The sequence below is a fragment of the Myxine glutinosa genome, chromosome 13 (assembly GCF_964187855.1).
Source record: "Myxine glutinosa chromosome 13, kmMyxGlut1.1, whole genome shotgun sequence".
Taxonomy (NCBI): Eukaryota; Metazoa; Chordata; class Myxini; order Myxiniformes; family Myxinidae; genus Myxine; species Myxine glutinosa.
In genome coordinates this window covers 7,644,550-7,667,045 of record NC_136273.1, presented here as the reverse complement: position 1 = coordinate 7,667,045, position 22,496 = coordinate 7,644,550, and the positions used below count along the sequence as shown (strand labels likewise).

General features: G+C 46.2%; 1 protein-coding gene across 1 annotated transcript in view; it reads right to left on the bottom strand.

Moving 5' to 3' along the window:
- The window catches only part of LOC137438553 (medium-chain acyl-CoA ligase ACSF2, mitochondrial), a 152,289-nt gene that overhangs the window by 26,414 nt on the left and 103,379 nt on the right, over window positions 1–22,496 (bottom strand). Inside the window, exons 9-11 of the mRNA XM_068133694.2 lie at window positions 9,070–9,161; window positions 7,618–7,694; window positions 1,585–1,692 (exon numbers count right to left, since the gene is read on the bottom strand). Of these exons, the coding sequence (XP_067989795.2) occupies window positions 1,585–1,692; window positions 7,618–7,694; window positions 9,070–9,161 (277 nt within the window). The remainder of the gene's footprint in view (window positions 1–1,584; window positions 1,693–7,617; window positions 7,695–9,069; window positions 9,162–22,496) is intronic.

Genomic DNA, 22,496 nt, shown 5'->3' with positions numbered 1-22,496 from the left:
TGAAAGCCTTGTATTTGGTGAGGAGTTCAGAAGTGCCCAGAAAGAACTTCGCACGACAGGGGATGCCCAAATGGCGACTGGCTTTGGGGGCCAGCTTGAAAAGGTGGTTTTCCCAGGAAAGATCATGGCAGATAGCGAGACCCAAAAGCTTGAGTGACAGAACTTCTTCAAAAGAGGGTTGTTCAGAAAGTGGATGGGAGGGTTGTCCATACTGTCTTTTTGGAGAGACAAAGTGAGAGTGTGAGATTTGTCAGGATTGAAAGACATGTTCCACTTGTTTGACCAGTTTCTGATTTTGTCCAGGTCTGCAGAGAGTGAGGAGGCTGCTGCCTGCCGATCTGACGTTTGAGATATGTAGCGGCAGAGAGTGGAGTCATCAGCAAAAAGATAGAGAGGATTTTCCAGAGTCGGAGAGATCATTAATGAAGACCAGAAAAAGCACAGGGCCCAGAACACTGCCTTGGGGAACTCCAGCCTGAACAGGAAGGGGAGATTAGAGAATTCCATTCAGGGCCACACATTGACTGCGACCGGTGAGGAAGTTCGCAAGCCATGCGTGGAGGTTTCCATGGATACCATAAGAGGAGATCTCGGTGAGCAAAGCGGGGTGTCAGACCATATCGAAGGCACATGATACGTCAAGGGAGACAGCTCTGATTTCCTGTTTGGCATTGAGGACCTCGTTTTAAATGGAAACAAACTCCTCCTGGGGCACTGAACTTTTTCAATCTGTTCAACGTGTGCCCATATCCCCGTTTTAGACAGCATATCTTTTATCTGTTTATCCCACATCAATTTATCCTGGTTCCCCAAACCTAGAAGTTTGATTTCCCTCAACTTCTTCGACATTCTTACCAATTCTAAGGACTGGCAGTTTTGGAGTCGATTGCTTCAAACATATTTGCATGCGTTTGCATTTTAGCAAACTCAGGGTAAAATGGTTCTTCTTTGCCCATTCATCGAGGTCATGGATTGACAGTGAGTAATCTTAAGGATGGGAAGCTATTTTAATGTGAAAAATAATATCCTGGAGAGAATGCTGTGAGTATATTTCTAACCTCAAGTCCACAAAATCCCCTCGCATAAAGAGGCTTTTTTAGTTATTTTTACCTGCGACATGTCACAGGTCTACAGGACCTCCGTATGGTTGTTGTTGGGGGTCAATTTTTGAAATGTGCACCCATTGGTTGGACAGCTGCCAAACCCCACACACATTGATTAGCAATTCACCGGACCGGAGTTATCCGTGACTAGTGGCCTCGGGTCCAGAGGTCAGGGTGAAGGTCCGAGGAACCCCCTCATGGTAAATCCCGAATGCCAGTCGGTAACAATATATTGGTTCCAATTAGTTGCAAAAAAAATTTGGAATGAAAATAAAGTAAAACAACGACCTTTAATTAATTTATTTATTTATTAAAATATATGCTTGTTACATTATTACAAAACACAAAACAGTTGTAACATGTATTTTTGTCAACAAAATTACTCTGTGTTCCTTGTGTTCCTCTCTGAATTCCACTCTCTTTTCCACTCTCTTGGAAACAAAATAACTCCATGGTAAGGGTTTCCTGTGGGGCATCTTACCTCGACATGTGGCATAATAAATCCCACGGTTTCTGTTTTCTCCTTCATCTCGCCTCGAGGGTAGTTCGAAAATGTCAGCGGACTGTTTTCTGTTGTTCCATAACATACCTGTATCACATATCACATCGTTTACCATATTGTCACAAATTTCACAAAGTAATTTTGCAGTTGACAACGGTTGATATTATTCAAGTATTCAATCGTGATTGAAAATATTTCGCAGTAGTAATTGGAAAGACATTACATGACAGCTGCCTTACATTGACACAGCAATTTAAGTTGAGGAATTGCTTGGACATCACATCCAGGACAAAGACATCAGTGTACTTCCACATACGTAAATGCAAATATACATGTATATTTATACAGGTTTCCATACAAACACATTTTAACAAGATGGGCCTTGCTTCAAAATAACTACACCTGGTCACTCTGCAGATAAACTCCTCAAGATTAATCTTCATATGGAGGCAAACGTGTGCGTTTGCATGAATCTCACGTGCAGGGTTAGCGTTACTATTTGATTTGTGTGCCAATTCTCCCCATAAATAATTAATCATGCTGGAGGCACGTTCTCTGTTTTTTCCCAGTCTTTTCGCACCATACTTCCTTGTTTAAAATCATAACAAAAAAAAAAAAACATTTCCTTCTTTGTTCTTTTCGTCGTTCGTTCTTCGCCCACGTGTTTCACCTCCATTTCACCCCCATTTTCACCCCATTCCCCAGATCGTTTCACATTTCCAGCAACTCGTAATAAATTAATCGTTTCTGTTTGCCCTGCGTGTGCAGCCTTACCTTGACTGTTCACGTGAGTCGTGGTTGTCCCTCTAAGCTCCCTATCCCCGTTGGTAATTTTGTGAATATTAGAGTGTTCTTCACGGTTCTGTTTAAATATGTCTAAACTTTCCCCTGCAGTGTTCTATTCAGTGGTATATTACAACACGCTGTTTTTCTTCCTATTTAAAAGGTTCTTTTCAATGTCCTCTTCAACTCATTCCACTTCAAAAAAAAAATTATATCTCTTATAATTCTTCCGCACCACATGCTCTAAATTCACATTCATTCCACCCCTCCTCGATCGTTCTTAAACGGATCGCTAACTTGAAAATCACAATAAACCCAATTTGTTATAAATGTTCATCTTTCATTAATCATCCACTTTCTAAACTCCCCCCTTGCCCCTCCCCTCCAAATCTCCCCCCTTGCCCCTCCCAACCTAAACTCCCCCCTTGCCCCTTCCCTTCAAACCCCCCCCCCCCCCCCCAACCCGTCCCCTTCAAATCTCCCCGCCTACCATCCCTCTCCAATTCTTCCCCCTCCCACCTCCTCCTCCTCAAAGCTGCCTCCTCCCCACTTCATCACCCTTCCATCTCATACCTCCACCTCACCCAACCTTCTACTTTCCTCTGCCCCAGACCAGCCATGGCACTTCAGCAAAGGACTTCTGCGACTCATTGGGACTGACACAATCTGTCAATTTCCTGATCCGGATCTCAGTCAACGGTACATCATCTCTTCCAGACTTGGTTATGACAAACTTCCCTGCAAATGTCTGCTGCTCTTCTTCTGCTCCAATCGGTTCTTCTGATCATGTGCTTGTTAAAGTGGAAATCTCTCTGGCCATTCTCAGAGAGCCTCCTCAGCGTCGACGAGTCTGGCATTTCACTCAGGCCGACTGGCACGGTCTGCAAGCAGCCATCAATCATCTGGACTGGTCTCCCATCTCTACTGCCTCTGACATCAATTCTTCCTGGGAATTCTTCCAAAGCAAACTGCTCTCTCTCATACAGATTTATCCCATCTAGTCTTCATTTGTCCAACCCTGCCTCCCGTCCATGGTATACTGAATCTTGTGGTGAGGCAGATGCCCTGAAACAACTTGTCTTTGCCTCTTGGAAGGCAAATCCAACTGAAGGCAATCTCAGTTCCTTCCACCAAGCTCGGAACAAGTGTGTGTCTACCTTCAGGAGTGCCAGGAATCACTATCTCTCCACACTCAAGAATGAACTCTCAAACCTGTCTCCTTCCTACAAATCCTGGTGGCGTCTGGTCAAATCCGTTTCTGGTGTTTGTTCCCCCTCCATCCCCTCCCTTACCTCAAATGGCTACACAGTTGACACCGCACGTGATAAAGCCGAATGCCTCAACTCTGTCTTTTCCTCAAAATCTTGTGTCCCAAACCCATCTCTCTCTGTTCCCACCTTACCCAGTCGAACCCCATTGCTCCTGGACTCTGTGTCCTTCTCTCCTGACAAGGTGGAGAAGTTTTTGTCAAACCTCGACTGATTGTGCAACTGGACCAGACGGCATCAGCCCACGGGTCCTAAAATCCTGCTCTGCCGCTCTATCTCACCCTCTCTCTGTTCTTTTCACCCTCTCTTTTGCTCAAGGTCATCTGCCAGCATATTGGAAATCAGCAAACATTACTGCTTTACACAAAAAAGGTGCAAAAACAGATCCTTGCAACTACAGACCAATCAGCCTGCTCCCAATTATCAACAAAGTCATGGAATCCATCATTGCTTCGGAAATCAAATCGCTCCTCTTCTCCAATGGCTTGATCTCTGATCATCAATTTGGATTCAGACCAGGTCATTCTACTCTGGACATGTTGCTGTCTGACTCTGGACATGTTGCTGTTCTGCTGTCTCAACAATGGATGGAGGTCCTCAATGCCAAACAGGAAATCAGAGCTGTCTTCCTTGACATATCACATGCCTTTGATACGGTCTGGCACCAAGCTCTGCTCACCAAACTCTCCTCCTATGGTATCGATGGAAATCTCCACGCTTGGCTTGCGGACTTCCTCTCTGGTCGGTCAACGTGTGGCCCTGAATGGATTTCTCTCATCTCCCCTTCCTGTTCTGGCTGGAGTTCCCCAAGGTAGTGTTCTGGGCCCTGTGCTATTTCTGGTCTTCATCAATGATCTCTCCGACTCTCTGGAAAATCCTCTCTATCTCTTTGCTGATGACTCCACTCTCTGCTGCTCCATTCCTCATCCCTCAGATCGGCAGTCTGCAGCCTCCTAACTCTCTGCAGACCTGGACAAAATCACAGACTGGTCAAATAAGTGGAACATGTCTTTCAATCCTGACAAATCTCACACTCTTACTATGTCTCTCCGAAAAGACCGACTGGAAAACTCTCCCATCTACTTTCTCAACAATCCTCTCCAAGAAGTTCGGTCGCTCAAGCTTTTGGGTCTCACTATCTGCCATGATCTTTCTTGGGAAAACCACATTTCCAAGCTGACCTCCAAAGCCAGTCGCCGACTGGGCATCCTCCGACGTGCGAAGTCCTTCCTTGGCACACCTGAGCTCCTCACCACATACAAGGCTTTCATCCACTGCTCAATGGAATACTGTTCCCCCCTCTGGGCCGGTGCTCCTGCCTCACACCTATCACGGCTTCACGCTGTTGAAACCAACGCTTTCAGAATCATTGGAATCTCCTGCGATGAAACTAACTCCGAGGGCCTTACACTCACTCACCGCAGGAAGGTTGGTGGTCTTTCCGTCTTCTACCGACTCCTCTCCGGCCTTGCTCCCCCAGCTCTCTCTGTGCTCTGTCCCCCAAATATTCCTACAGGTCGCACAAGATCTGCAAGCAACCCTCTTATGGTTAAACTGCCAAAATCTAGGCTCTCTGCTCACTTTCACTCTTTCATTCCCCTTTTCTCCCGCCTCTGGAACAAACTCCCTCACTCTCTTCAATCCCACTCCTCCCTCCAGGTCTTTAAAACAGCTGTTCACCACCATCTCTTATCTTCCCCCATCCAAAACCTTGATCTTTTCTATCCCCGTTAATTCACCCCAGATCCACTTTTTTGAAATTCCAACTTCTTTCCTGGAAGTCCTTGCAGTGTCCTTGTGTTTTATACCTCTCCCACCTCCCCCCAAGCCCTCTCCCTCCCACATTTCTCTCGATGTCCCTGCTCTCAAATGTTGTGTTTGTGTCCTTCCCCTTCTCTCCCCATCTTGACTACCACTCCACTTATTTTGTGTTATAATTGGCGGTTTGTGTCGGTTTGACTTTTCTGTGATTAATGTTAGCTCTTTTACGAGCCTCGATCTTGTATAAAAACTCTATCAGAATCCATATTCAGATCTTCACCAAAATCTAATCATTTTGTCCTTGTCACATACCCTTGTCATCTCACCTGCCAAATTTCATCCGAATCTGTCCACAACTTTTTGAGATGTCTTGTTCACAGACAGACAAACAGACAGGGGTGAAAACATAACCTCCATCCACCTTCAGTGGCGGAGGTAATAAAGAAAAATACAGGTTTCATTTATTCCCAAATGATGCAAGACAGGCATGTACAGGCCGAGTCTGGACCACACATGTGCCCCACAGGGAGAGGCATGTGCAGTCCTAGTCTGAACCATACATGTGTCACAGGGAGAGGCATGTGCAGTCCTAGTCTGGACCACACATGTGGCACATGGACAGGCATGTGCAGGCCGAGTCTGAACCACACATGTGCCCCAGGGAGAGGCATGTGCAGTCCTAGTCTGAACCACGCATGTGCCCCAGGGAGAGGCATGTGCAGGCCGAGTCTGAACCACACATGCCACAGGGAGAGGCATGTGCAGGCTGAGTCTGAACCACACATGCACCCCAGGGAGAGGCATGTGCAGGCCTCGTCTGGGCCACACATGTACCCCATGGAGAGGCATGTGCAGGCCGATTCTGAACCACAAATGTGCACCAGGGAGAGGCATGTGCAGGCCGATTCTGAACCACAAATGTGCCACACGGAGAGGCATGTGCAGGCCGAGTCTGGACCACACATGTGCCCCAGGGAGAGGCATGTGCAGTCCTAGTCTGAACCACGCATGTGCCCCAGGGAGAGGCATGTGCAGGCCGAGTCTGAACCACACATGCCACAGGGAGAGGCATGTGCAGGCTGAGTCTGAACCACACATGCACCCCAGGGAGAGGCATGTGCAGGCCGAGTCTGAACCACACATGTGCCACAGGGAGAGGCATGTGCAGGCCGAGTCTGAACCACACATGTGCCCCAGAGAGAGGCATGTGCAGGCCGAGTCTGAACCACACATGTGCCACAGGGAGAGGCATGTGCAGGCCGAGTCTGAACCACACATGTGCCCCAGAGAGAGGCATGTGCAGGCCGAGTCTGAACCACACATGCACCCCAGGGAGAGGCATGTGCAGGCCGAGTCTGAACCACACATGTGCCACAGGGAGAGGCATGTGCAGGCCGAGTCTGAACCACACATGTGCCACAGGGAGAAGCATGTGCAGGCCGAGTCTGAACCACACATGTGCCACAGGGAGAGGCATGTGCAGGCCGAGTCTGAACCACACATGTGCCCCAGAGAGAGGCATGTGCAGGCCGACTCTGAACCACACATGTGCCCCAGAGAGAGGCATGTGCAGGCCCTGCCTCCAGCCCCCAAGACGCCGCGTGCCACAACACGAGCCGAGACTAATTATGTGGAGGGGGAATTAAAGGAAATGAAAGAAGATGTGCAATATGAAATACAGAGGGATGACAGGAAAGATGAGGAACTATCTCGACAAGAGTCCTGATAGTTTTAATTGTGGTAATTAAACAACAACGAACACCGAATTGGGAATATCTGTCCAGAAATTAACCCCCTTACTCCCAACGGCATTTTCGTCACATTGTTGCGCAGGCCTGATGAGACTAATGGCCTCCCCTGTCCTTGTAAGTGAACTCAGGTTAACAAATAGCTGCATACGTGTCCTAAATATTTTAGGGTCGACCTCCAAAGTTGAGCCATCCACTGATTCTGATAATAAATAAATCGTTTTTTTCATGCCATGCATATAGATAGGTCTTCACCGTGTTAGTTCATTTTTTCTTTCCATTTTCTGCAAGTCTTTGTGTTTTCCAAACCGAATTCCAGTTTTTCATCAGTCTTTTTCAATCCGAGCAATGTTTCCCTATCAATCACTTAAAATGCCAATCTCTGCCAATTACCCATCAAAAGCACCATGTTAATCATTTTTATGCACAAAACAATGACTTGGTTCACTTACCACAGTACTGGTGACTTGCATTTCTTTAATCACCCTTTTCACAAATTCAGGAGGGCAAGGAGAGCCTGCCATAACGGCTGCACACATTCAACACAACTTTGTTTACTTTTGCCAAATCATAACAATACATTATTTACACATTGCCATTTTAATGGCCTTTCATATCAATTGCAATATTGCACAATTAAAATACAATTTTCTGGCATTTCACCGAAAGGATCGTTTTCAGGCATGTGCAGGCCGACTCTGAACCACACATGTGCCCCAGGGAGAGGCATGTGCAGGCCGAGTCTGAACCACACATGTGCCACAGGGAGAGGCATGTGCAGGCCGAGTCTGAACCACACATGTGCCACAGGGAGAGGCATGTGCAGGCCGAGGCTGAACCACACATGTGCCCCAGAGAGAGGCATGTGCAGGCCCTGCCTCCAGCCCCCAAGACGCCGCGTGCCACAACACGAATAAAAACGAATGATCGTTTTAAGGCCATTTTCCCCACTAGAGCAGGGGTTAGCCTTGCGGGTCCCATGACAATCACGGTTCCCTGTTTGAGGGAATGTTTTTATGGCCGGGTGCCCTTCCTGGCGCCAACCCTGAGTCGCCTCTTACGATGCACAGGATGTCACGGTGTACCTATTCTAAACCGGGGTACACACCATGATCATTCATCCCAGCAAGCTGGTACTCAATTTGCCGACCTCGGAAGGATGACAGGCTGAGTCAACCCCCCTGGTGTTAATTTAGCGATCGACCAGGATTCGAACGCAGGATCCTCGGATCCCAAGCCAGCACCCTAACCGCTAAGCCAACACCAGGCTCATTCATTCATTCATTCATTCATTCACCTAAAGGATCAAAGTGATGATTACAGGTCAGATCAGGAGCTTGCCTAGAGATTCACCATAGGCGTAGTTTGACTTCTCCATTTGGGTGGGGGGTGGGGGGGGCAAGGGCTTAATGTTAATAATGGGTAGCGAGGTCTGACTTCCAAAATTACTGTTAGTGTAGTTACAGTGTACGTGAAATCACAAATACAGTTTACGTTCATTATTGTTACTCACGTTTACATACGGGATGTTTTTATCGTAATTGTAAACTAATGAAAAAAACGATCGAAAACGATTTCGTGACGATCGGTTTAGAATTGTGACCTGTAGGCCGGTGACAAACAGACAGACAGACAGAACCACAAACGCACCTGACCAATATACTTGAAAAATCGATTTTGCAAGTAACAAGCAGACAGACAAACAGACAAACACACAGCGGTGAACAAATAACCTCCATCCACCTTCGGTAGTGAATAGATTAGAGTAGATCTGAAAGTGAATATCTATATTCAAGTATGTCTGCAGGCGGACTCTCACACTCACTGGCACATAGAAGAATTACAATCGGACGAGGCTAATAAAATACCAAAATTAATAAAACGTTACAAATCCAGGTGCTGACCAATTTCCAGTGAGGAGATGTCATAATTGTGAATGTTGAGCTCAGACAGCATGTCAACGTACATGGTTGGGACACCATATACGATTGTGCACCTGAATGCAAAAACAAAACAAAACAAATATTTAGTTAAAATGTAAGACTCGTTCAACAAGTGCACAAAAAGTAGGATAATACAAAGAACTTGAGATTTTCTTTCATCACAAAGACTCAGAAAGTTAATATTTCAACAATAGTGGCCTAAAAGTGGGTCTGGTTCACTCATCTCAGCGATGGTGGTGAAAATGTTGCAACCACTTGTTCAAGAGCGTTTTGTCAAAGCAAACGCACTTTTTTTTTTTTTTTTCATCACAACGTTCCCCAACAATACTCTCAGGTGTTCTTTGATTTAAAAATAACAATAACAATGCGACTGTGTCACCATTATGCCTCCGCATAGTCCCACAACGGGTAGATGCCATCGCTCTGCATATGTGTAGGGGATCACGTTTGTGAAGTTTCGTTTTGATCGGATAAGGTTCGTTTGTCTATCCAAGATGGCTGCCAAACCACGTGACCTATGACATCATTTTCAAACTATAAGCAACAGTGCTGTTAGATGGTATTTGTAAAATTTAGCATCAATAGGGTGAGCAGTTTCAGAGATATAATCTATATTATAATAGCCGTAGATGATTCTGTCTGTTGGACGTCTGTCCGGGGTGTGGCTTACTCGGTTTGCAGAGTAGCTCCACCCATTCTGGGAGAGGCTTCATATAAACAAATATCCACCATTTTATTAACTCGCGTAGCTTTGAGGCCTGTTTTGTAGGCCCGTGGTGTCTTGCTCTCTCTCCCAGTTTTATTTCAAATCAAATTCGATATATCATTTCATTTTTCACAGTCGCTAACATAGTTTTAGACTCGGTTGAAAAAAAACGGGAAGAAAATCCGATGAAAGTTGCCGTTTATAGAACGAAATGAATTCTCAAAGGCCTGTAACTTCAAGGCCATTGAGTCTCTCTCACACCTTTATCTCCAATCTAACTCACCATCTGATTTCATTTTTATCGATGGTTTTAGACTCGGTGTCAGCAATAATTGAGAACATTCCACACACGCAGGAAAATGCAGAGATATATTTTTTTAAATCGCATCATGATGTATCATACACCGCCCAACATGACACCGACGGCAACGTGTCGACATACATTAAAAAATCGCTTTTGCTTTTCCGTTAAAATATATTACTTTTTCGTTTGATGACAGTCGTCACAAAAACGTCAACAATGATGCCGACATATATTTCTTCGTTTTTATTTCATTCAACATTATTATCCGGAAGTAAAATATGTTTCAGGAAATTACCGAGAGATATTTCTTCGTTTTTTTAAATTAGTTATGTGCGCATACACTTCAAATAGGTTTATTTGAAATCTTTAATTTTCCACAATATAATTTACTTGCCATTTATCATTTGATGATTACGAGACAAATTCCTCTTGAGGATCGTGACAATTCATGCGCTGCGTGGAAACTTCTATTTCCAAAATGAATGAGACGATCGATGAAGAACGCAGACTTGAACAGGATGTAGCAAGAAAATGAATGAGACGGGCGAACGAGTCCATCGACGAACGTCAATGCAAACTTGAACATGATGGAGCAAGAAAAAGAACGAGACGGGAGAAAAACGAGAGAAACGAGACGGGGAAAAGCCGATTGGAGAGGCGAGTGAGGGGCGATTGGAGAGGAGAGTGAGGAGCGATTGGAGGGGAGTGTGAGGCACGATTGGAGAGGAGTGTGAGGGGCGATTGGAGAGGAGTGAGGCACGATTGGAGAGGCATGTGAGGCGCAATTGGAGAGGCGTGTGAGGCGCGATTGGAGAGGAGTGTGAGGCGCGATTGGAGAGGAGTGTGAGGCGCGATTGGAGAGGAGTGTGAGGCACGATTGGAGAGGAGTGTGAGGTGCGATTGGAGAGGAGTGAGGCGCGATTGGAGAGGAGTGTGAGGCGCGATTGGAGAGGAGTGTGAGGCGTGATTGGAGAGGTGAGGGATTGGAGAGGAGAGGAATGTGAGGGATTGGAGAGGAGTGTGAGGGATTGGAGAGGTGAGGGATTGGAGAGGAGAGGAATGTGAGGGATTGGAGAGGAGTGTGAGGCACGATTGGAGAGGAGTGTGAGGCGCGATTGGAGAGGAGTGTGAGGCGCGATTGGAGAGGAGTGTGAGGGATTGGAGAGGTGATGGATTGGAGAGGAGAGGAGTGTGAGGGATTGGAGAGGTGAGGGATTGGAGAGGAGAGGAATGTGAGGGATTGGAGAGGAGAGGAGTGCTAGGTGGAGAGAGGAGAGTGTCAGGTGGAGAGAGGAGAGTGTCAGGTGGAGAGAGGAGAGTGTCAGGTGGAGAGAGGAGAGTGTCAGGTGGAGAGGAGTGAGGGGTCACATATGTGAAATAAATAAATTGTGTTCATTACACCATTTCTGGATCTGATGACTTGCCAGTAACCATTTTGTAAAAATGAATGTGCAGCATCTAACTCAATATGTCGAAATGTCACACACGTCCATGCCCGTGGGATTCCCACGGGTGACCCCACTAGTTATTGTATATTTTCCTTCAATCCAATATGGCTGCCAAACCATGTGACCTATGATGTCATAAATGTAATATTTCAATACAAATGGGTCATAGATCATGTGCATGCAATTTCAGATTTTTAGGATAAGGAATTCGATTAAAACATTTTTGGCTGGTATACCACTTCACCCATTATGTCATCATTATCATGCTTTTGTTCCCCATTGGGAGTACTTTATAATTTGAGTTGAAAGACTCCGCAATAAAACAGGTCTCACAGTTCACTCCCAGGCCTACAAGGACCATCTACAACACTATAAAGATGCCCTCTCCCGCGCCCGCTCCGCCTACTACTCTCAAATTATCCACTCTGGCTCCGGAAACCCAAAAGCACTCTTCTCTACAATAAACAAACTCCTCAGCCCCCTGAACACCACCACCCAGTCATTCACAATAGACAACTGCATCTCCTTCCTTTCATTCTTCCAACGCAAAATTGAAAACATCTACAACAGCTTGACCACCGCCGCACCCGCTCCCCCTCAAACCACCTGCCCTCCCCCCCCTTATCCTGCCATCCCCTGTCTCAATTCTCCCCAGTCTCCCCTACTGACCTCTCTGAACTCCTCATAGGAATGAAAACTGCCACCTGCACTCCTGACCCCATCCCCTCCAGCTTTGTCAAGGCCTCCCTTCCTGCTCTCTCTCCACTTTATCATTGCAACCATAAACTCCTCCCTGTCTACAGGCATCGTCCCACCGTCCCTCAAAATTGCTGCTGTTACCCCCATTCTGAAAAAACCTGGATTAAACCCTGACACCCTAAATAACTTCAGACCCATCTCCAACCTATCCTTTCTGTCAAAAGTTTTGGAACGCGCTGTAGCCACTCAACTCAAACATCACCTCTCTGCCAATAACCTGTATGAAACATTCCAATCCGGATTCCGCTCCAACCACAGTACTGAAACTGCTCTGCTCAAAATCACCAACGACCTTCTCCTCTCCTCTGACGCTGGCAACCTCAACATTCTCATCCTCCTCGACCTCAGCGCCGCCTTTGACACCATCGATCACACCATCCTCCTCACCCGACTTGAAACCACCTTTAACATTACCGGCACTGCCCTCTCTTGGATTAAATCATACCTCTCTGACAGACGCCAGTTCATCTCCATCAATAAATGCAAATCCCCCACTGCTCCCCTCCCCCAAGGTATCCCCCAAGGTTCAGTTCTTGGCCCCCTCCTCTTCATCCTTTACCTGTCCCCCCTCGGTCACTTAATCCGCCGTCATGGTCTCCAATTCCACTGCTTCGCCGATGACATCCAGCTTTTCATCTCCACCAAGTCCATCTCCACCGCCACCCACTCTATCCTGACAAACTGCATCACTGAAATAAAATCCTGGCTTCAAATCAACTTCCTCAAACTTAACTGTGATAAATCTGAAATAATCATCATTGGCCCAAAAACGCTCATAAAATCCACCCATAACTTTGCCCTCAACATCGATGGTATCCCAGTATCCACCTCCCCTCACATCCGGAATCTTGGCATCATCTTTGACCAAACCCTCTCCTTCGACAAATACACTAAACAGATCACAAAGACAGCCTTCTTTCACCTGGAAAACATCGTCCGTCTCCGTCCATCCCTCTCCTCCGTGGCTCCAGAAACCCTCATCCACGCCTTCATCACTTCCCGTCTGGACTACTGCAATAGCCTCCTTTATGGTTCACCCTCAACAATCACCAATAAACTCCAATACATTCAGAACTCCGCTGCCCGTCTACTCACCCATTCCCGGACCCGTGACCACATCACCCCCGTCCTTTACAAGCTTCACTGGCTCCCCATCTCCCAGAGAATCCAGTACAAAATCCTCCTCTTGACCTACAAAGCCCTCCATAACCTGGCCCCATCCTACCTGGCTGACCTCCTCTCCAGACACACTCCCACCCGCAACCTCCGCTCTGCTGGTACCAACCTCCTGACCCCCCCCCCCCCCCCCCATCCGGACCAAATTTAGATCCTGGGGGGACAGGGCCTTCTCCATCGCTGCTCCAACCCTCTGGAACTCACTACCTCACACCATCAGAGACTCCTCCTCACTCACCACATTCAAAACATCACTCAAGACCCACCTGTTCAACACTGCATTCAACATTTAACCCACAGCATCTAACCCCTGACTATCTCCTCTCCTTCTCCCTCCTTTGTGCTTTGAATATTTCCCTATTGATTCTTCTTTTTTTGCAATTGTTTTTATGTTTTGCTATGCATTATGTTTTGCACTCTGTCCAAGCGTCTTTGGGCTCCCTGAAAAGCGCTATATAAAATAAATGCATTATTATTATTATAATGTGCCAAGTTTCAAATTTTTCCATTCAGCGGTTTCCGAGACATAATTTTTTAATTATTTGCGTTTAATCCAGGATGGCTGCCATACCACGTGACCTATGACATCACAATTACCATAGAAACATTCTGCATGGGTGTCACTCCTGCCCTGAAAGTTTCGTCTCAATCGGGCATGTGGTTGCTGAGAAAAACTAGTTTTAGCCCGTACGGATGGACGGACGGAAGGACAACCCGAAAACATAATCCCTCCCGCGACTTTGTCGGCGGAGGCATTAAAAAAAAAGCCTCAAAAAGCAAAAAAGGTTCAACCACCAATCGGCATTGCCATAGCTTTCCTCATCTTTCAGATAGACAGGAGGCCTCTGCTTCCCTCTCTGCAGACATTGATGGAATCAAAAACTTATCATGTTTGTGAACTGTTCAAATAATCCACAGGAATATGATGATGCCGTGAACCAGAGTGAAGAAAGTGTTACATGTCAAAAACAAAAAGGTCACATGTTGCCGAATAATTTGATGCTCAGTTTACCCATGAGCCAGATTACGTGCACTGGAACACAAACATAAACAAGAAAGAGCAATCAGAGATTGCAGACCCTCACCAGGACGTGCGTTCAGTGGTTTTAAAGGCTTTTTGTTAAAACAAATATGGCGGCCAAACCACGTGACCCATGACATCATCATTTTTTTTTTCTCCACCAATCTATCTCTAGATGACGCTCAAAAAATTTCATTTTGATCGGATCAAGTTTTGTACTTGTCGAATTGTGACGTCATTCTGGAGGCACCTATGACATCATTAATATATGTTATTCCCCATGGAGAGTTCTTTACAATGAGCCATGTCTGAATTTCTTCTACGCAGCATTTTTGGAGATACAGAGGTGTAACGCTTTTCGTTTTTTCCAAGATGGCGCCGAAACCACGTGATCTATGACGTAATAATTATCATTAAGAATTAAACAGGAGGAGCTGCACCGGTGGTGAAAATTTCCTCTCAATCGGATCAATGCTTGCAGAGAAAAATCATATTTATTCTGTGCGGACAAACAAACAGACAGACAGACAGACAGACAGTCAAATGCAATCAATACCCTCTCCTCTGGCGAGGGTAACAATAACACCACTTGGTAGAGAGCACACTTCCACCAGACTGAACAGTTTACATTTTGTACCCACTGATAGTCCACAGATCTGGATTCAGACCTGAACCAAAATTTAGTCGCCTTGTTCTCGTCACCGAACCAACTCATCCACCTCGTTTTGTCATAATCCGTCCACAACTTTTTGAAATATTGTGCTATACGTAGTATATAGTTTTTGGCCCCATCACTCAATGGTGAAGAATCACTCGTATCCGTATCTTCATGAGAATCGAATACATTCGTCCTTGTCACATCCCCAACCTGTCCACCAAGATTCCTCCAAACCCGTCAATAACTTTTTGAGATATCGTGCTGCATATCGTTTTTGGCCCGATCTCTCAATGATGACGAAACACTTCAAAATTCTCGTATCTGGATCTTCACCAAAACCGAATCATTTCGTCATTATCACATACCCAACATCTAAACCAGGGGTTCTTAACCTTTTTCACTGTCAAGACCCCAACGGATTGCCCACGATGTCCCCATACCCCCTTCGCCAGACTGTTGACTGACCAAGGCGCACTGAAGGTGCAAACAGGACAAATAATATATTTAGCTGCACTCGATTGTGGGACCTCTTCATGGATCCTTGGAACAGGTGGGACCCATTTGCCAAGCCTGACTGCCCGAGAAGTAGCTGTTGAGGACCCTGGGAACAGTTGGGATCTTGTTCGTGAACTCTCGTCCCACAAAGCCCACCTGGCACCATGGAGAAAGTCCCTGTCTCCCTCTGGCTTTAACTATGTGAGATTGTTTATCCAGTCCAACAGCACAGTTCATTTTCCAATCGGCGGTTTTGTCAGTACTGGACAGAAAGTGTTTTTTCCAACGTTTTAAAAACACTGAAAGAAACAATAGGTGTGGAACAAACAACAGCTGGTGATGCAATCACATGGATAACTCGTGCTTTATTAAGATGCTCGCCATGATGGATTAGCATGCCATCACAACAGGAAGCTGATAAAAACAAAAAGAGAAAGAAAGGAAGATCATCACAAACCATGAACAGCATAATTTGCAGAACAAACAAAACTAGAACAGTACTCAGTGGAGAGCATACCTCGGCCAGGTGAACAGTTTACGTTTTGCATCCACTGATAGGCTGGATCTGGATTCGGACCTGAACCAAAATCGAGTCGGCTTGTTCTTGGCACTTAGCCAACTCATCCACCAAGTTTCATCTGAATCTGTGCAGAACTTTTTGAGATATCATGCTATATATCGTTCTTGTTTCTATCACGAAATGGTGAAGAATGACTGACATAATTCCAGTTTTCTTGATGCCTCACTTCCTATGTACCACACTTCCTGTGTCCTCACTTCCTGTGTTCTGGGATCATTGTTGTATAAAAGCGGGTCAGCCGACGACATGCAGGCTGCGTACGATCCGCTCCATGTTACGTTCCCTCTTAAGGACTTCAAGCCCTGCTTAGGCCTCTTCTTGTGCACCTGGCCACCATTGTGTTGATTAAAGCCTACCTAAAGAACTACTTGTCTTTTTCTGCTTCTCCTATGATATGACAATTTAATCAACACAGTTATGGACTGGCTGCTTCAACCAGAACGCCTTGACGCGGATCTAAACTCAAGTTCGGCTACTGACGAATGGACACACAGGTTTCGGACCTTCAAAATCTTTGTTGTACTTCCTCCTGAAGGACTCGACAAACTTCTTCTCCTGACAAACTTTGTCACGCCAAGGATCTACAAAATCATCATGGACTGTGTCACCTACGAGGACGCCGTTGAAACGCTGAAGGCCGTGTATATAAAGCCGAAAAATGAGATTTTCGCACGCCACCTTCTTGCTGCGCACCGCCAACAAGTCAGCGAATCCCTGGATGAATACCTACAGGCTTTAAAGACAATGGGTAAAGACTGTAATTGCCAAGCCGTGATCGCAGCTCTAGATTCTAGAAGGACTTATTAGAGATTCATTCATCAGTGGACTACAATCCCCGTTGATCCGCCAATGCCTCCTAGAAAATAGGACCTTAGACCTAGCGACCATGTTCGACCAAGCACGAGCCATAGATTCGTCATAAAAGAGCTCTGAGCAATATGGGGCGTCACCGGGGTCATCGTATAGTGCCGCCGCTGCTGAACTGAAACAAGCTGTTCTAAATCCGTTACACCCAACTATCGAGTCAACCGACGCTCCAACAGTATCAGCTGCTACCGGCAGCAAATGCTTCTTCTGTGGTTACTTGAAACACCCACATACAAGGTGCCCCGCACACGAGGCTACATGCAACAAATGCGGGAAGAAGGGGCACTTTGCTAAAGTCTGCTGCTCGTCACCAGCCGCCGCTGCCGCGGGCGCTACCTCAGCGCCAGCAAATCGCCTGACCCTTGCCTCTGTGACATCTGCAGCCATCTCTCCGGCGCTATCAAGAGCATCCTGTAAAGTTGCCATTAATGAAATTGAGGCTGATAGCCTCATCGACAGTGGAAGCACAAAAAGCTTTATTCACCCACACCTCATCAGGCGACATTTGCTAAAGTTTTACCAGTCGGGTGAAGCTGTCTCTATGGCCTCAGCATCGCTTTCAATGAGGACGCTTGGATTCTGCATGGTCAATTTAACCCTGAAAGGACAAAGCTACCAAGACGTGCGACTGTCCATACTCCCCGAGCTCTGCACAGACGTTATCCTCTGGCAAGACTTCCAGAAACAGCATGACAGCGTCACACTGAAATTCAGTGATAACCTCCCACCTTTAGTTTTCTGCAGACTGACCACACTACGCGTTGACCCCCCAGAACTGTTTGGCAATCTGACGGCGGAATGTCGCCCTATTGCCACCAGGTCGCGTCGGTACAGCTTCGACGACCACAAATTCATCGAGAAAAAAACTCAGCGGCTACTGATTTCATGGTAACTAAAGACAAAAGCATAAGAAATGGCTCGCGATTGACTATTCTGAGACCATCAACTGATTTACGCTACTCGATGGGTACCCGCTACCACGTATCGATGACACAGTGAATAAGATCGCCCAGCATCACGTCTTCAGCACCATCGACTTGCATAGTGCTTACCATCAAGTACCCAGAAGGAACCAAGACAAGCCTTAAACGGCCTTCAAATCGAGCGGAGGTCTTTACCAGTTCACGCAAGTCCCATTTGGCATCACGAACCGTGTATTTTGCTTCCAACGCATCATGGACTACTTTATCAAGGAAGAGAAACTATGTAATCGAGGAGGGTCAAATGCGGCCAGAGGCTGAGCATCTTCGGCCCCTACGAGAGCTACCCATTCCGCATAACATGAAGTCCCTCCGCTGGATCCTCGGACTTTTTGCCTACTACTCTCAGTGGATTCACAACTATTCAAGCAAAATTTGCCCCCTCAGTGCCACAAAAGCTTTTCCCATCTCGAAGGAGGCTGAAACTGCCTTCCACCAACTCAAACTGGATATTGAAGATTCAGTGGTCAACGCAATCGATGAGCCAATACCCTTTGAAGTTGAGACCGATGCATCCGAGTTTGCTATTGCCGCAACGCAAATTGCCGCAACGCAACATGGCGGGGCATCCAGTAGCCTTCTTCTTCCGCATACTCCAAGGATCCGAAAAACGTCATGCATCGGTCGAAAAGGAATCTAAGGCTATCATCGAAACTGTCCGCCACTGGAGAAACTTGCCCACAAGCTTCATATCGAATGCCTAATTAAGGTGTATTGACCGCATCCAAATATGTGCTAAATAAGGGGATGTATGGGGGTTTTGACCCCCACTCCCCCCCCCCACCCCAAAATAGGTATTTGCTCTCTTCTCCTAAACTACACATGCAATTTTGCTGAAACTTGCCCACAACCTTCATCACCCATGATGTACCACTGTTTCTTTGCAGCATGAAAAAAATCAAGGTCTAAGGTTGACTGTGGGGGGGTTTGACCCCACTCAAAATAGGTATTTGCTCTCTTCTCCGAAACTACACACACAATTTTGATGAAACATGGCTACAAAAGCTTCATATCTGATGCATAACAAAGGTGGTATATTGACTGCATCAAAATCTGCTCTCTTTATGGGGGTCGAGGGGGGCTTTGACACCCTCCCCCCCCCCCCCAAAAAAAATAGATATTTGATCTCTTCTCTGAAACTACACATTCTCTTTTGATGAAACTTGGCTACAAGCTTCATATCTGATGCCTAATGAAGGTGTATTGACCGCATCAACATCTGAGCACATTGAAGGGGATTACAGGGGGCAGGAGAGGTTGATCCCCTAAAATAGGTATTTGCTCTCTTCTCCGAAACTACACACACTATTTCAATGAAACTTGATCACAACCTTCATTGCCCATGATGTACCAAAGTTTGTTCACAGCATAAAAAATATCAGGGTCTGAAGGGGTCTGTTGAGGGTTTGAGTGATGCTCTAGAAAAGTTCATGTAAAGTGGCACCAATTTGATTCATGCAGCTGCATGAAGAAGTAAATGTATTGTATTTGCCAGATGTAGGGTGCTCCTTGATATCAACTTTTCTAGAGCATTACTGGGTTCCTCCTATGAACACAGGGGTAGTCCAGCATGCACACGATATTTTTTGAATGCCCCTTCTTTTCTGTTGTTCGACATTTTCTACAAGCTATGGAATGTCCCTTCTTTTCTATACTTTGCCACATGGACACTATACCATATAAATGGGCCTTTTCAATGCACCTGGCATTTTCCCAAGAATATAGATGAGGAACAAGATTGAGCCCAAAATAGTGCCTTGAGCAACTCTGGTGTCTACTGGGAGAGGACAGGAAAGAATAGGGTTGCATTGATGGCAATGTGTTGACTCCATGAGTGGAGGAAGTCATAAATGCAGAAATGAAGGTAGCCTTCTATGTCACAAGCAGAGTTTCGCTTGCAAAGCAGGTTGCCAGACTGCATCAAATAACCAAGATATTTTCTTAACACATTTAGTTCTTACTAGGGTATGCCCGTACTATATATATATCTAAAATTATATCCCCCCCCCTCTATTTACATGAAATGGTTTGGTCCAAAGCGAACGGCTTGCGAGTACGGTGACAATCCCCCCCCCTCTATTTACATGAAATGGTTTGGTCCAAAGCGAACGGCTTGCGGAGTTTGGTAAAGAAATCGCCATAGCTCGGTAACTACTTGTCCGATTAATATGAAACCTTGAAAAGGCACATCCTCAGGTCCCCAGCAATATACCTGGCAAGTTTCAAGTATATCGGACCCGTGGTTGTCGAGAAACAGCGGTCACAGACAAACATACAAACATACAAACATACAAACATACAAACATACACACAGAGATTACTGGAATTATAGATAGATTGTATCTGGCTTGTTATTCTTTGAGTAAATGAAGCTGATCTCACTGACCATTCCTCAATGGAATCACTGCCATGTCGGATGTGCATAATCTTACTGTAATTCACCAAATGTCCGTCTGTCTGTCTGTCTGTCTGTCTGTCCGTTCGTTCGTTCTAAGGTACCGTAAAAACTGCTGAACCGATCACAAAGATATTTTTGGTGGTTATTCCTGGGATCCCCTGGAGTAAAATAGGCTATTTAGTTTTCCCAATTTCAGCTTTAGTCTCCAGCATTCTCAGGCCTGGACTCCCGCATAACATTCGCGTTCGCATTACGTTCATTGTGACGTCTGTGACGATGTTGTTTTCCCGGGTGCCGCACAAACGGCTGCACCGATCGCTGCACAGCTGCCCCGATCGGACTCGGTGACCTCGGACAAAGACCTTTTATAAGGACACGGGTTGAATCCCTGCTTGAGAGAATTCCAGCCCCCTCGCTCCCCGCCGTCACGGCCGTCTCTCCAACTCACAATCCCATGAAAGGACTTTGCCGCGTCGCGAACGATTTGAAATCGAAGTTAAGTGATTGTTCCCATTTGTATTTTCGTTAAAACTGTATTTATTTATGGTGTTGTACGTATATTGTGTCCCGACGAAGATTTTTCGGTGCAAATCTTTCATACCTGTATTGAAAATCGTGTTAATTCGTGTCGTGTCTTGAGGCCTTGTACAGTGTGCACTGTACAACCTTGAGGCTTTGTTTTTCTCAGCGGTCCGTCGTTTGTGATCCAATAACTTTCGTTCTCTGTATTCCCAGTCTTTTCACCCATAGCCTACTTCCTTGTGTAAATCTCAACTCAAAAAAAAAAAAAAAAAAAACATTTCCTTCTCTGTTCTCATTCGTTTATTCATTCTTATTCGTTCGTTCGTTCGTTCTTCGACCACGTGTTTCTCCCCCATTTCCCCAGATAGTTTTCACTCATTAACCTTCAATGTTTACACTTTCCCCTCAAGTTATGTATTCCGTCATATTTTATAACACCTTTTTCTTCTTCTTCTTTAAAAGGCTGCTTTCGACTTGCTCACCAAATCAATTCATCCCAAAAAAAATATCCATCTCCTATAGTGCCTTTTTTCTACATTCCCTAAACTCTCCTGCACTCCATCCTCCATCCAGCGTCCTTAAACGTATTTTTAACTCGAAGGTCACAAGAAACTCATTTTGCAATAAATGTTCGTTTCCCATAAATCGTACACTTTCAAAAATCCAATCTCACCCCTCCCCTCCAAATCTTCCCCATAACCCCTCCCCTCCAAATCTTCCCCATCACCCCTCCCCTCCAAATCTTCCCCATCACCCATCCCTTTCAAATCTCCCCCCTTGCCCCCTCCCTCCTAAACTACCCCCTCACCCCTCCCCGCCAAGACGCCCCCTCGGCCCTCGCCCCTCCCCTCCTAGACTCCTGCCTCACCCCTCCCCTCCAAATCTCCCCCATATCCCATCCCTTTCAAATCCCTCCCCTTGTCCCTTCCCTCCCAAACTCCCCCCTCACCCCTCCCCTTCAAATCTCCCCACCCTCATTGCTTCTCAATTTCCCCCCTCTCACTCCCCCTCCTCAAAGCGTCCTCCCCGCTTCTTCCCCCTTCAAACTCTCACCTCCATCTCCCCCAACCTTCTGCCTCGCTCTTCCCCCTCCTCAAATAACACCTCATTGTGGCTCACCCAATCACCATCAAACCTTTTGTCCGCCCCATCCTTCCCTTTCTCCGAGCTATTCTGAAATCGCTGACACACCTTCAACACCTCTCCCTACCTCTTCCACCTCTTCCACATCTTACCCTACCCCTCCTCCCCCCCTGTTCTGTATCTGATGCTCCCCCTTCCTCTTCATTAACGGTATGGACCTCAAACATCTGGGGCCTTCGTTCAAACTTAACTGATCTCTCCATACAGGTTGCTTCTGTCAAACCAGACGTGATCTGCTTAACAGAAACTTTCCTCCTTTATGATGTCTCTGATTCCATAGTATCTCTCCCGGGCTACTCCCTCCTCCGGTATGATAGACCTGAGCCTCGTC